Below are 16,538 nucleotides of genomic sequence, written 5' to 3' on the forward strand. Positions count from 1 at the left end.
TGCAGATAGAAAACTGTTGCAGGTGTATTACGTGGAAAAAGGTAGCAATGCAGGGCACAGAGCATAAGGTTGAATGAGCATGTATAGAAAACAGACAAATCAGGTTAACATCCTTTGATACTGGCTGTTTAAAAATAGGAAAACAAAGTACAGGAATACTGTGGTGTAGACAAGGCAATGATACCCTCCAGGCAAGTAGCAGCATATGGGAGAGTAAAGGACACACAGTGAAGGGTAAATACATAGGAGGCAGAAGGTGGAGGAACAAAGGAGTGGTGGAAGTAAGTGGCTTACACAGCAGGAAGAGAAGCAGAGCCCCCTCCCTGTGTCTAGGAAAAAGATATCCATAGAGAAATTAGCAACTCCCTTGAGGCTGGAATTGAATTCAGGAGAGAACATCCATATGGCAGGGACTGGGATGGCTGCAGGAGCCCCGGTGTACTGGAAGGGCCATGGAGCTCTGTCAGTGGCATAACTGAAGGTGCTTTTTATTTAGTCTTTCCTTAAGTAATGGGATTGAACAAATGAGTAACACTATCCATGTCAGAATTCCTTATTAATTGTAAAGATAAGAAAATAGAGCAGTGGTTCACAGACTGTATTCTTTTCTAACACTCTAGTCTTGAAGTATGTCTCATTTTTAATGTGGTAAGCAGTAGGTCTCAGTGGACAATGGTGGTCTTGAAGCCCTCTTGCTTCCTCTGTCCTTTAGAGAATGACCCTGGACAGATCACAGCACTATTTTTGCCTCAGCAGCTCCTAAGTGAAATGAAGATGGTAACAGCGTCCAATTTTGTATACTACCTTGAGAAATGCAGGAGATACCTGTTCATTTTTGCCCAGCTGTTCTGTTTATGGTTAAAATTGCCTGTTAGATTCTTAAAGAAAGGTTAATTAAGGCATAGTATCAAAGTTCTCAGGGAGTCATTTTGAGGAACAATTCAGTGATTTTTTTATATAATGTGATAGCATATTCTGTGTAGTTTCTATTTTGTAGTCATAAAAGAGCTAAGTTCAATTTGTTTTATGTCATCAAAGGGTAGAGTCTTGCAGACTTGCTATGTGATCCACAGCAGAGGTGTCTCAGTGCAGGACCTGGGTAGACAGAGGAAAAGAAATGCAGAGACCTGACACTGCAATGTAGTGAAGTACCTTTGTCTGCTTAAAGTGGACTGGTTTAGGTGAATAGCTTTGGCCCAGTGTTAATACTCACGCACATCTCAATTTAGAAAAAAAAAGAAGAATCACAGTAGATGGATCAGTAGAAGTATGAAAATTCATGTGGGTTCTCCACATCAGGCAGTAGACTAAGGAGAAATGAAACACGGTATTGATTCAAGAAAGCTGAAATAAAGAATGAGATTGTTAACAGTACATCATGTGTACGGTAATTTTCCATAAGGCTGTAGCTACCCAATGGAATGAAAAGATCTCTTTTAGTCATTTGAGCATCTCATTCTTGTACTGTAGTGCTGTCTGGGAATTAAGGATCAGCTCTCTTTTTCTGTGGGCATTGCATAAAGATCTGGTAAGATACTCACTGCCAAAGCTGCTTGCAAACTTGGGGGATACAAAAAACCCCACATACGGCTTTGAAATTCCATATGTAAGTGGGTATCTGTTATGCCATTGTAACATCAGGTGGAAATATAGTTGTTAGTAATATATTGGATGTTATGAATGTGTAGCTATTAAAGTGGCATGAGTTTTCCTGAGGCAAGAGTAGTGGTGGTATTTTCCCTAACATATCAATTTGTGAATGTGCAGGGAGTATATTGATCACTAATCTCCTTCATCTTTTAGAGGAGATAAATGCTCAAAACCTTGTTCTCATCTGAGTAACAACAAATTTCATGTGCTGTTTTCCTTGATACTTCAGTTATATATTTTAAATATTTGTAGGCAGCAAGGTCAGAGTACTCAGAATAATATAACAATTTTTTTTTTTTTCTTTACAGAGGGAAACTAAAGGTCAGTTTCTCATAGATCACATCTGCAACTATTACAGCTTGCTGGAAAAAGACTATTTTGGCATTCGATATGTTGACCCTGAGAAACAAAGGGTATGTATATCAACTCTGACTACATTTGCTCGTAAGTAATGCTAAATTGATTGATTTTTTTTTTAACTTTTTTTTTTTCCCCCAATTAGCAGGGAAGTTCTAATGCAAAGTTACGTATCTCTGAGGGTTTATACTGTAGCCATAATCCATACAGCTTCCTAAAGTGGCATTATTAAATTAATTTTCTCCTCAGTTCATGTATTTAGCTTCAGGTAAATTGATATATTCTGATTTGTGTGCTTCCCCTGGGCACTGAAGATAGAAAAGATCTATAGGCATGATTGAGCGGTGGCACAGAGTAGCTCTAGGCTCCTCACTGGAATTCACGATTTCTTTTTTTCTGTAGAGTATGCTTCTTGGGAAATGTAGGCAGTAATCCTGTTGATTTTAACAGCCAAAAGTGGTAGTCCACTACTAGTCCACTTTTCTTGGTTTTAAGCTCATGAATTAGGAAATGAGTTCTAAGAGGAAATTCTTTACACAGATTTAAATGCTGTGGATGATGAGGAAATCATGACTTTGAAATGATGAGTTAGGTGATGGCTCTTCCCACAGTTTTGTATTTTAGCAGTTGTGACCTTAGCTGTCTGAAATTCATGTTAAGAAAAAAACCCAAACACAAGATTACAGAGGAGTAGTTGTTTAGGTATGTGTTTATAGAGATAAGCTGTAGCAAGTATAAGACGTAACAGGCTTGCTGAAGGAACATCACATCACTGTAGCCACTGTGGAATTCATGTGGCTCCCACCAAGGAAAAAGGGAGTGCCATTTCCTGCAGTACATTCTTATGGCTTGGACAGCTGTATTACAAAACAGGAACAGTAGTTTAGTGAAGATCTGTAGGTGGAATTCACCGAGAGCTTCTTTCTAAAGTTAAATCTGGTAATTTGACTGCGAACAATCACTTTGAATGGAAGTGATAATGCATTGTAAACCAGTTCAACAGTGTATGTGACAATATACTTCAGCGTCCTGTATGGAAATAAAGAGATGTGGAACAATGAATAATCATAGTATTGTAGAATGGTTAGGGTTGGAAAGGACCTTAAGATCATCTAATTTGCCCTTGGTGAAGCCATGTTGGTTGTCAGCAACTACGTTATTGTTTTTCTTGTGCCTTAGCATGCCTTCCAGGAGAATGTGCTCCAAGATTTTGCCAGGCACAGAGGTGAGACTGACTGGTCTGTAATTCCCTGGGTCATCCATTTTCCCCTTCTTGAAAATGGGGGTTATATTTCCCTTTTTCCAGTCGTCGGGAGCTTCACCTGACTGCCATGATTTTTCAAATGTGATGGACAGTAGCTTAGCAACTTCACCAGCTCCTTCAAGACCCACGGATGGATTTCATCAGGTCCCATGGACTTATGCATGTTCAGGTTCTTAAGATGGTCTCGAACCAGATCCTCTCCACAGTGGGCCCAAGGTCTTCATCCTCACAGTCCCTGTGTCTGCCTTCCAAGACTTGAGTCGTGCAGTCAGAGCACTTGCTGGTGAAGACTGAGGCCAAAGAACTCACTGAGAACCTCAGCCTTCTCCAAATCCAGGGTAGCCAGTTCTCATGATCGCTTCTGGAGGGGGGCCATGTTGTCCCTAGTCTGTCTTGTTAGCGACATATCTATAGAAGCCTTTCTGGTTATCTCTGACATCCCTGGCCAGACTCAGTTCTAACTGGGCCTTAGCTTTCCTGACCTGGTCCCTGGTTTCCCAGACAGTGTCGCTGTATTCCTCCCACGCTGCCTGTCCTCATTTTCTCCTTCTCTAAGTCTCTTTTTTCCTTCAAAGTTCCCTCAGCAGCTCCTTAGCCATTCATGGAGGTCTCCTGGCCCTCCTGCCGCATTTCCATCTAGTTGTGATGCAACACTCCTGAGCTTGGAGCAGGTGATCCTTGAATCAGCATTTTTCAGCCTCTGGCCCTCCAGGGCTATATCCCATGGAACGTTACTAAGCAGGTTCCTGATGAGGCCAAAGTCTGCTCTCCTGAAGTCCAGGCCAGTGAGCTTGCTGCACGCTCTTCTTACTGTGCTGAGGATCTCGACCTCGACCATCTCATGATTGCTACAGCCAAGGCTACCCTGGAGCATCACATTCCCCACCAGATCCTACTTTTGGTGAGCATGAGATCAAGTATGGCATCTCCCCTTGTTGGCTCCTCTATTACTTGCAAGAGGAAGTTGTCTTCCACACAATCGAGGAACCTCATGGATTGCTTATGCTGGAATAAAATTAATATTGCCTGATCTGGTTTTGGCAATAAGCCATCAGCATGATGTGGCTGTGGCAAAAGACAACACCTTGTTTGCACTTTCTTAGGACTGTGTTTTCAGGAAACTTTTAATATCATTAAACCCTAATGAGACCTCAGCTATTCTGATCTAGATGCCTGTATTTAAGAAAGATAGTTTAACTGAATTGGGAGAAGAAGTATTAGAAAGATAAAGAGAATGGAGGGCTTGTTTTTGAGATGATATTAAGAAGGGCATAACCCATTTAGTACAGCAAAGCAAAGGATAAGAGGATATGATCATACATGCATCAGAGTGTAGAGTAGAAAGAATAAAATTTAAGCAAGAGAAGTGGTTTCTTAATTAAGCCAAGGTAAGCTGCAGTGACTGGAGCATCTATAATGGAGGCAATGGGGCAAAATTTTTAACTGGATTATTAAAGAATTTTAAAAGACATCTCTCTAATTTTATGGAAGGGGTTTATATTAAACAGTGACAGGGACTAGGCACCATCTTCTGAAGTTTCAAAAAATATAGCATAACCTTTTTCATAAGAGTTATCGATTCTGATGTCGGCAGCATAAAATTAATGTTGCTTTGCCCATTTTCTTGGAATTGCTGAATGTGTTTTGTAGTTTATATTTCACTGCATAGTGTCTGTCTTTGCACAGAAAGAGCTATGTGTTTCCAAATGGAAGTGCCAAGATCATGCATTTAATTCTGGCTTTCACTGAATTATTCTTGATTGGCTGTTTCAATAGTTAAGCTGTATGACATAATAGTATGTTATTATATAGTGTACACATATACATATGTACATATATATACATATAAATATTTTGCAAATTACTCTTGCTGACATTTATTCTACCAGTAATACTTGCCTCCCTTTTTTTTTATATGTTATTTATTGTGTGAAGGTTGCAGAGTTGCTCCAAAAGCTAATTTGCAGTCCTCTTGTTTTGTAGTCTATTGAGGGAGCTCAAGCAGGCAAAAATACCAGCTTTAACTCATCCTAAATGTCTTCTTTCAGAGTATGATACCAAAACGTAGCTTGACTTAGAAGTGTTGAAACACTTGACTGAGTTTGAGAATTAAAAAAATTAACTGTTACAGTATTTCAGAAGTTTCAAATTAACTGTTTCAATATTTGTGTTTAAAACATTCAGAACTTCTGACTATGTGAAAAATATAGATAATTGAGCTAATTGTCTTAGGTTGGAACAAAATTTTGAAATGTGGGAAAACTGTGGTAGGAAACAGCTGTGTTACCACAGCTTATTTTTCATGTTGGTTTTAATGTAAACCTTCCCCCCCTTAGCCATATTTTTTTTTAATAGTACTTTCTTTCACAGAATCACAGAATCCCAAGGGTTGGAAGGGACCTAAAAAGGTCATCTAGTCCAGGGTAACCTACAGTACATCATAAGTAAATGCATGCGGATATTTTAGAGAAGCTTAAACTTTGTAAAATTTTCTATAGTTTTCCATTTTCTATTCTAGACCAAAAAAAAGAAACTCTGGAAGAGATTTCTAACAGAAGGCAGCACGGTAGCTTTTTTTCCTATCTTTGCATTTACAGGAGAATAAAAGTGCCAATGAACTCAAATTGAACTAGCAGTTAAAAGTGCTAGGTTCTACACCATATTTGCATTCTTGTGTCACATTTAGATGTTCCTTTGAGGAAACTGTGCCTTAAGGTAGCTTCAGAAATATACAGGGTTGTATTAAAAGAATGCAGTAAATTGCAGTGTGCCATTTTATGTCTAATGGTACTATGCTGACAATGAACGAGTTCCTTCTGTTCATATATTAGCTGCTGAATTTTTCACCTGGATTCCTGAGAAAACCATGTGTATGGGATCACATTGCCTTTCTCCCTGACTTTCATCTATAGTAACTTTTGAAGACAGTTTTGGTCAAATTTGGCTGAGGATGAAATTGTCTATAAGGTTTCATGAGGAAAAGCCACCACATTGGTGGTAAAACCCTGTTATTCTTCTCACTGGGGTAAATAGTGTAGGGTAAACCCACTCCACAGGGAATCCAGAGGGAGCTGTTCTGAAGAACCCAGAAACCATAGTTTATTTTCTTAGAAATAAGTAGTTTCAAACACGAGACATAACTCAAGGAAGTGTTACTGATTCTGCTAGATTCTGCTACTTAAGGAACTACCTATTGGTACATTTTCATGTAATAGATATTATATCAAGGCCGATTATCACTGTCATCCTTAAGGAAATGCAGTATGGCTAATAGTGTGCCAGATAACCCTGGGTTAACTGAGCACGTTTCTGTGTGGGGTCTTTTTTGGGCTCGTGAGAGATGGAATTAGGATGATGTAATGCAACTACTGTTCAGCAACTCTCACTGGAGATGGTCCCTTGTTGAGTGAGGCTACTGGTGTTGGGAGCAATGGAGGACTGGGCTGAAGGAAGATGGCAGTGTGGTGAAATTTATTCTTTGAGTCCCTTCAGGAGTTATCTGAGCAGTGATTTAAAATTGGAAATACTTATGTTTACGTTTTTTTACTCCCAGTAGTTGGCTTGGAACACGTGCTTGTGATTATGTTTTTGAATGTGAAAGTAGGAGGTGGCAGAAATACTTTGGAGCTACCCATGGGGAAGCATTAGGTATTATGAAAAGGCTTTGTAAGAGCATGGAGCAACTGTGAAGCCTTGCCAGTCACTGTAGAAATGTTTGAGATTGTAATCACCCTGAAGAGATAAGATGCTTTAATTTGGATGTGCTGCAGTTTTGTCTGGGAGTGGCACAATAGTGCAGTGGCTTTAGCTTTGTGTGTGTATGTGTGGCAATATGAAAGCAAAGCTTTCAGGTCGGCGAAACTGCTGTAGGAATACTGCTGCAGCTGATCTTGAATGGTTGAGTACACTGGGGTTTTCTGACTTCCCCAGAATGTAGAGCCCAGCTCTGTGTGTCGCTAGAAAGATGACATTGTGCACTACAGATTTGCTGGTACTCTTGCCAGTCTACCCCTAAAGAACTGTTGCAAATACTGTTTTGCATTTAAGTTAGACTGTAGGCACCTCTACATGCAGATAGTTTTGGGGTTTTTTGTCTGATTACATACTTATTTCACTAGTAAGGCTGCTGGGGAGACCCATTTCTATTCCAGTTTACATCATTTACTATGGACTTGGGCAGAGTATTTGTTTAATCCTATGAGCTAAGCTGTTCAGCACTGCCCCAGTATTTAATGGGGAAGGAAACTGGAGCCTGCTGTCTGTGAATAATGAATTTATGTATCATGAAGTAACAGTTCTGTTTTTAATGGGACATGTACACAAAATCTGCAACAGTTACTCTTCAGAGTGGACTTTTGAAAGGGTCAGCAAGTCTTGGGTGTCCTGATCTCTGTTCTAGCAACCAATAGCTATTTAATACATGTTCTTCAAAATGTGCACTTAGTTCAACATGAGGGCAAAGAAGGCTGGCAGAAAGAGACAACAGATAATTTGCATCTTCAGGTGAAGAAAGCTGTATCTTTGGGTAATGCATTGCAAGACTCCATACAGCTATGCAAAGAGGGCTATCTGGGAGCTCTCCACTCTTACACTCTGAACATCAGAGTCACTGGGCTGTAGGTTAATTATAATTTCAATGATTCACTACACATATGAATCTGCTCTCCCGGACAAAGTTATCACAAAAAATATATTCTTTTGCACAAAATGTTGATGTGACGCTGCTTGTTGTGTGCAGTTCAGGTCACGCTGTTCCAAAAAAAATTATATTTGAACTAGAAAAGAAACAAAGATGGCCATGAGAATGATCAGAGAATCATAGTATCATAGAATGGTTCCAGTTGGAAGGGACTATAAAGGTCACTTAGTTCCAACTGCCCTGCCACGGGCAGGGATGCCTTCTACTAGGCTATGTTGCTCAAAGCCATGATATCAAGTAAGAATGGATTTCACACAAAGAGAGATGGATTAGACTAGAAAAATTCAGCTAGGAAAAGAGTTAAGTGAGAGAGAATGACTGAGAGAGAGCAAGAGAATGAACAAGAGAAGTGAGAGAAATAGATATGATGTAAAATGGCTTGGAGAAGGAGATCAGGGAAAGATTGCCCTGTAATTTTTACGACAGAACTAAAACACACTCAGAGAAAATATAAAGCAATTGGTATTGAGAAGTAGTTTCTAAAATACCATACCTATTGAAAAAATTTATTGTTGTAGATGTCAAAAACACAAAAGAAAGTGTTAGAAAAAAAGTTAATAGTCAAATTGGTGAAGGTCCACAAAAGCTTATAAACAAAGTATAATGGAGGCTGATGGAAAAAGCCAGTGAACACAATGGGAGCTACTACTCTTGTTCTTTTTCTAAGTGTTTGCTTCAGGCCATTTTTAGGAACAAAGTGGTGAGTTAAATGGATGCTTTTACCAGTAGGGATGCATTTATGTACTGAACAAAATCTTGGCACAAATGAATAGTAGTGTGAATGTACATATAAACTTCATTCAGCAGTAATGCTGCTAACCAAAGTATCATGTGTGAAGATTAATAACCCTGTACACCAAGTGATTCTGCAGGCTATTTTAATAATGGTGGTTTTTTTTTCCATCATTTGTGAACCTATTGTCTGTGAGGACGTGCTGGCTCAGGAGCACATCAACATATAAAACACGAGAAGTTTCACCTCGACATAAGAAAAAACTTTATGTTGAGGGTGGCAGAGCACTGGAACAGATTGCCTAGGAGACTCATCAGGTCTCCCTCTCTGGAGATCTTCAGAAGCCACCTGAACACATTCCTATGTAGTCTGCTCTAGGTGAACCTGCCTTGACAGGGGCACTGGACTAGATGATCTCCAGAGGTCCCTTTCAACCCTAATCATTCTGTGATTCTGTGATATGCAGATTTTATGGCCAAATGTTCAGCTGATATTAGAGGTTGTGAGCCAGTTGAGCTACTCCAACTTACATCATTGGTGTCTCTCTGAATACTTTAATAGGAAAAACAGAGTGAGAATTTGGAAATTAGTTTAATAAATTCCAGCTCAGAATCATACAAATGGTAATTCTGTTTCAGTGTATGGTACCATTTCAGGACCAGATTAATTTTTGTTATAATGATGAATGTTTTTTCTTCCTGCTTAGCATACCCCAGAGCCAATGTCCTTATTTTGGAAGTAGTACAGAGGAATGGCTCCTTTGCTGCAACGGGACAATATCAATATTGTGGAATCACAGAATATCTCAAGTTGGAAGGGACCCATAAAGATCATCAAGTCTAACTGCCTGCTTCTCACAGGCCTACCTAAAAATAAACCATATGACTCAGAGCATCATTCAGATACTGACAGACTTGGTGCTGTGGCCACTTCCAGGGGAGCCTTTTCCAGTGACTGACCACCCTCTCAGAGAAGAACCCTTTCGTAACATTCAATCTGAACTTTCCCAGATGCAGCTTCATTCCATATCCTCGTGTCCTAAGTCAACTAAGCAGCCACTAGCAGATATTCTTGGTATAGAGGTTCCTGAAATCAGGAAGAAATGATGTCAGCCTCAGGGCCTGAAGAAGGAGACATGCAGGGTGCCCTGGGCCATTTGTTATCTGTTGTGCTGGTGTAGAGGTGTATCTAGTTAACTCCAGTGTCTGAGCTTCCATTAGCTTTGGGTACTGTTACTATTTTTTTAAGTCTAACTTTTGGCAGTGACCTGGTTCAAGTCACTGCCTTGAAGCTAAAGCAAATTGGTATTGATTTTGCTTTTCATTCAAGGAAAATGTTAGGTATTCATTTTCAAGATTAATATAGGATAGATGTTTAAATAAAATTAATTTTATTACATTTCTAGCAGTGTTTCAGTGCATATCTCCATTCTCCTGCTTTCTTCTGTTCATTGAACAAAGTCTTCAAATGCTGGTTAGAGTAGTCTTATGACATCTGCAGGTTCTCAGGTTCTGTTTTACCATATGGACATCTGAGCATTGACTAAATATTGCTTGCTGAGGTGGAGTTAAATATTCATAGCATTTAGTCATGTTTGGTTGCCCCTTCTTTAGTGCTCCTGTTGCAAACACAGAGGCTAAATGTAAACCTGTTGTGTTGGAGGAGGGGAGAGACTTTCCACTGAATTCCTTGGACTTCTGGTTTGTCAGGTCCCAAGCACCTGCCTTTGGCTTGGCAGGTTTTTAGGAGGAGGGGTTTGGTTTATGCCAGTCTTACACAGCAGTCCATAGGATGAGGAGACTGAGCTACACGTTTGCACTGTAAGGCGACTGTTGCATTTTAGAGGAAAAACAGTTGGGCATTTTCATGACACCTGACCCTTTACAGGGACCGTAAGAATAGATATGTGACATTGTGTCCTCTCTCCTCCCTGCATCTTATTCTAAAACCCTTAACCCTGTGCTGTAGTGAGACCAAGCTCAGTCCTGTCTGAGCTTCTCAGTGAATGACTGTTCAAAACAGGTTGTTGGCTGAAGTGTCTTTACTTAAAAGACATTAGTGTTTGTGGAGTTAAACTGACTTTCTAGAATGCTGTTTTTATCCTTATGTGGTGTCCTTGCTCATCTGAGCTTTTGCTGTGGAAGCTGGTAGCACATCAGCTGCTGAGAATTTGTGGGTAAGCAAGAACACACCTGGCCTTGCTAATGACTAGTCAGTGCCACTTAAAGGCTGAGCAGAAGTGAAGGCTGTATTCACAAAGTAAAAATTGCACTAGTCTGAAACACAGCATGTAGTCACAATGAAATAAGAGTCAGAATGCAATGCTCAGGATATTTTAAGATCCCAGGACCAAAAGTGATATGTAATAGTTTGCATACTCACCACTGATGCTTGAAACACTGAGACTTGTTAGCTATCCCATGACTGACCTTCAAGATCTCTAGGTTCTTTCTTTTTGCTTTCTGCTTCCGTGAGGACATCTGCCTGATCATCTATGTGCCCAGCTCCTACCCAGATGTCTTTTGGCAGAAGGAATTAGAAATTGGCAGTGCTGAACTGAAATCTCCTCAAAGGATCCTTAGATGTTACCTGGATTAGGATCAAAATCTTATCGACTCCATTGGGAAACAACCATGTTGCTAATATGCCACCATTGAAATAGGATTCTCAGCCTCTGCAGGAATGATATCTTATCATCATTAAGTACTGCCACGTAAAAAGTCAAGCTGGTTTGAGGGTGTAAGCTATCATCCAATTAAAGCAGTCTTTATGGACAACGGTGTGAAATACATGAGGCAAAAATGAGACTGTATAAGGTTGATGGGTTTTTTGCTTCCCCTAGTTTGCACATTTTACTCCATAGAGGGAAATTAGAGATTCCTGTCTCTGGTTCCAAGTTTACATCTGACTTGTTTTGTTTCTCTTTTTTTATTTATCTTAGAAATGAGGTGCTAGCCTTACAAGAAAATTGGAAACACCTGTGGTTTGTTCCTGCAAAGCAGTGTGGCACACTTTAGCAACGACATCTTTCTGCCATGGAAGAATTGAATGATTTTAAAGTTTGGTCTGAGAACTCAAAATGTTATATTTTCTTTTTGTCTGAGGATTTTTTTTTCTTTCTTTTCAGGAAGTTGTTTAACAAAAGATTGATACCTGGAAAGAACATTTTGCAAAGCCATATGCTTTTCAATTGAAAATTCTTGCAAAAACCTTTGGATGAATGTATAGGAGCTTTTATCTGGTCCTAGCTGTAAGAGCTAATTAATCTTGGAATAAATATAGCATGAATACTCTAGTGTAGAGATGAGGCACAATTATTAATTATTAGTCAGTGTTGTAAGGCTAGAAGATAAGTACTCAGGGGAAAATCTTTCCTAAAACTCAAACTGAAATATGCAAACAAATATAGGGGTGGCTATTTTCAGAAGTACTAGCAGTGACTAGGTGTTTATCTTCCCCTGACACTCAGACAGCATTAAGCACCTAATTGCTGTGTCTTAGAAAATGTCCACAAATTATAAAGTAACTGCTCAGTTTTCTGGAAGGTTCAGCTGAATTTCCTACATGCTTGCAGTCTTCCACCAACAGAAGGTCACTACAGAAATCTGAGCTTCTGAAACCTGCCTGTCAGTTCCTTGACCTCCAAGTGAAAGTCTAGACAGCTTAATTGCTCAGTGTCTTTTCAATCGGTTTTTAAACCATGAAAGCCAGCTCTTGGTGAAACATTAGAAACAGTTTGCTTTCGGACATGTTAGCTAAATCTGTGTTCTTGGGGGTTTAGCGTATTGCAGGAGGAATTTCATTCATGTTTCCCCTTTTTTTGTTATTCATGAATTATTCATGAATTATGAGGTATTCATATTTGCAAATCTGTTTTTTTATTAATACCTGACTTTTTGTTAGAATAGGTAACTTGACTTTTTCAAGCAGCTGTAAATGCTGACCTGGTCTGTGCTAATATTTCAGCCTGGCCTTTCAAAGAGAAACATCAAACAAATTGTGTTGTGCTTCTGCTAGATTAAATGTGTGAGATACTTCTTACCTCTCAGTTCCCTGGGAACAATACAGCACAGCTCACTGTCTAAGTTTCTCTTTGCTGACTGAATCTTCAGCTAGGACACCTAGATCCTGGTGGAGGTGGGATGGGTGTGTGAAGAGATTAAAGAAAGTAAACTCTATCTGTGTGTCTGGTTTCATATCTATGAATTCATCTGGATCATTTATCTATAAAGTACTGCAGACTACATACAATTTCTTAACTTGCTTTACCTATTTATGAGCAACCCTCACCCCCACATTATTCAGAGCAGAATGAATAAGTAATGTATCTGTTTGATCTAAAAAAGAATGAAATGAGGTAGATATTTCTGGTAAGCTGGTGAAGCATTTATTGCTTTCTCTTTTTTTCATTCTTCTTTTACTCAAAAAAGAGACATACTAGGAAGAGGGAAGATGTGAAGAAATCATGTGTTGGTTTTTGTTGTTTTTAAGTTTGTTGTTTGAAGTTTGGTGTTGCTGGTTTTTTGTTTTGTTTGTCTTTTGAGCAGAAGGGTTCCATACCAGTCTCTCAGTTGTAAGTAAGCTTCAAACAGAAATACATGGCAGTCCTGATCACCAGTATTACTGTAAACTGTATGCAGTAGTTTCGGAGCAGCTATAGCATGTCAGCTGCAGGTATTTAAAACTGTTCTTTCCAGGTTATTTGTTTTCTTAAAAGTTCTGTTCCAGAAAACTAATTTACAGTTATCCCTGATTTTGACTGAAGTCTTGAGAGATCGTGATTTTTGAAATAATAATTTCTGTCACCTTTTTACAATTCATACAAACTATCTTCCTTAGCCTTTCTCTGTAGTAGAATTACTGTAAGCTATGAGGAAAAACAGTAGCTGATGTAGGGTATTCTAAATATTGCATATGATTTAAAAAAAATACTAGCTTTTGTAGAGTTTCAGAGCTAGAATAAAAAGGGTTAAAAATGAAACCCCTTAGTGCAAGGCCTGCCAGCGTTGATTATGCTTATTAAAGCTGAATACTGTGCTTTCTGACCAGCTGCTTCTGCAGCACAAATCTCATTTTACTGTGGAAATTTTTTGCTTACAGGAAAAATCCTAGTACAAATGCTGTTGGCTGTGGTTAGAAGTGGCACTTGAATATCAGCATGTTCTTTTGTCAATCAGAACATCCTCCTGAACAGTTCAGCTAGTGGTAGCAGGGGATGTGCTAAGGCTCTAAACGAAAATGTGAGCCTGGCTTTTCATCACAGAAGCATCTGAGTTGATTTTATAGAGGAATAAAAAAATTGAAGTTTTTCTGTCATTGCAGTCTTTCCCTGGAAAGTTAAACACCAACTATACCATCTATACGTCTCTGTTGTGCATTCACTGCCTGTAGCGTAAACATTTCATGGAAAAGTACTCTTTTTCCCTTCGGATTTTACGTTCTTGCTAGAAGAGAACAGTAGCTTGTGTTCTGAAGCTGTTAGCTGAAAATACAGTATTTTTACATGCTTTAGTTATAAGACCTGTAGAAGACAGCATTAGTGAACAAACAATATTAACATTTCTGAATAGACTGTCCTACTGGCCCAAATGGTCATATTTCTGGAAAAAAATGGCTGAAAGTGTAAGTCTGAAAAGTCTGTTACAAAGAAATCACTAGAGAATGTCTTTTTAAATTTATCTTTAAAATAAAATGTTTGTCTTATTTTTACCTTGAATGTATCTACTAAGCAGTGGTAACACTAAATATGCTTGTACAGTGCAATTCCAACATTACAACAGTATGGAGATGCTTTTCCAGTGTATATATATCTCAGTGAAACAAAAATCTTACTTCCTATTTTTGGTACTATGTAGCTGTACAAGGATGTTGTTGTCTGATGTGATCTGTATTAACCTCTGCTCTCTGCTTTGTCTTTCCAGCACTGGCTTGAGCCCAACAAGTCCATCATCAAGCAAATGAAATGTGAGTGTTGAGAGTTCATGTTTTAGAAATTCCCAAAGGTTTTCCTGTGCTTCCACACAGTAACTTAGAATATGCTTAATTTGTTTCTTGATGCAAATAGGCCCTTTGTGTCTTATATAGGCTCCTAAAAACTCAGGATACTCTCATTACACTGTCTCACAGTGCTCTGCATATCAAGAGCTTCCCCTTGCTGCTCAGAGCTAGAGGCAGAGGTCAGCTGATGTGTGTAGGGTGGCAGATCTGGTTGGAAGACCAAGTATGTTCTTAGCTCTTGTTTTCAGTCAGATGCCACTGGGAGATGGCAGTGAAACGTGGAGTGTGGAAATTTGCTTCTGGGTCTTTCTGGTTTGCTCCCTTTCTGCTGTCTCCTGCTTCCTGACAATGCAGAGCACTGGTTTGAGATTACTCCTACCATCCAGCATACTCAAGTGCTGTGTATTACTGCTTTCACCCGACAAAGTGAAGCTCATGTTTCTAGTTGCACTTTGCATAGCAACATATTCAGGAACTCCGCCACCAGATACACTGAGGGTGTTTTGATTTATTCAGAACAACTCTACCTGCTACCTGCATAGAGATGGTGCCTAGATGTGATTGATTGTACTCCGTAAATTCCATAGATGCACTGATGTGATGGTGTTATCAGAGGACTTGTGTGGCTTTTGGGTAAATCCTAATCAAAACTCTGAAGACTGAAAATTTGTCATGTAGGAAATAACAAAACAGAATGCAGTTAGTATGAGATTAGCTGTCACTGTGAACATTTTTCAACAGCAACAGCAGCAGAGAATGAGATGCTAACAAAGGAGTTTTGCTATCAGCCTTAGATTCAGGACACAGGAGTAGAATTAACTACTGTGATTGGCTTTTTATAAGCAATTTCAGGTTAATACTAGTGTAACTTAACTATATTTTTTGTCACAGATAAAGGACTTCAGTTGCTACAATAGCCCTTTAAGGAAACAAAACATACATACATACATATATAAAAATATGCATGCGTAGACTTCATGGTGATTACAGGTAAATACATCTTTTTCTCCCACAGGTTTCAAGGATGTTTCTGTAAGCATTTCACATCAGGAACCTCTTTCTTTTTTTTTGTAAAAATATGCTGTATTAATGTAGGACAGTAAATTTTTAAAAGGTACACAAGGTTAATTCATATTTTATCTAAAAATACACAATTTTCTAGGAAAAGGTTTAGACTCAGAAGAAGAAATTAACCATATTCATTTGAAAAGCATCAGAGTCTCAGGTGACACAAGTGAGGACTGAAATTAGAATCAGGTGGAAAGTATAAAAACTGAAACCATGAAGTGAATGGTTAATAGAACATACATTATGTATATATGACTTGTAGGAGAAATGGTGGCAGAAAGCTGTTCACAGTGATTGTACGTAAGAATGGACTTTCATCTCCTCTGCTGCAAGAGTAGGTTATATTAATACTAATGATTCAAAATGTTCTGAATTGAGTTGAATGCTCAGATTTTCATAGGATTATGGCAAATTTGAAAATTTGCTGCATGCTTGATCTCAGCTACTATTTGTGAGGAGCTCCATTTTCTCCCAGCAGAGTAACAAGCTTTTCAGTTTATTCATGCACCTCAGTATTGAAAAATATACAGAACAGAAAATGAATGACTGGGAGTATTGTTCTAATACAAGTTTCAGTAGGTATTAGGTTTCATGGGGCTCAGTAGTATATGAATCATTCAGGTATAATCCCTCTATATAGTCACGTTGTACAGAAATCACAATTCGGCAGTTATATGATTCTGTTGGTGGGATAGAATGTTGCATGCTTGAAGTCTTCATAGGCTCTTATGTGGTGCTCTAAGATTTTAATTTCCTTAGCTTTTGCAAAA

At 38.9% G+C, this 16,538-nt stretch overlaps 1 protein-coding gene across 1 annotated transcript in view; it reads left to right on the forward strand.

Annotated features, from left to right (window-relative positions):
* Positions 1 to 16,538, forward strand: part of FRMD3 (FERM domain containing 3) — a 141,571-nt gene that overhangs the window by 60,355 nt on the left and 64,678 nt on the right. The window contains exons 2-3 of the mRNA XM_065661540.1: positions 1,959 to 2,063; positions 14,625 to 14,667. Of these exons, the coding sequence (XP_065517612.1) occupies positions 1,959 to 2,063; positions 14,625 to 14,667 (148 nt within the window). The remainder of the gene's footprint in view (positions 1 to 1,958; positions 2,064 to 14,624; positions 14,668 to 16,538) is intronic.

The sequence above is a fragment of the Lathamus discolor genome, chromosome Z (assembly GCF_037157495.1).
Source record: "Lathamus discolor isolate bLatDis1 chromosome Z, bLatDis1.hap1, whole genome shotgun sequence".
NCBI lineage: Eukaryota > Metazoa > Chordata > Aves > Psittaciformes > Psittacidae > Lathamus > Lathamus discolor.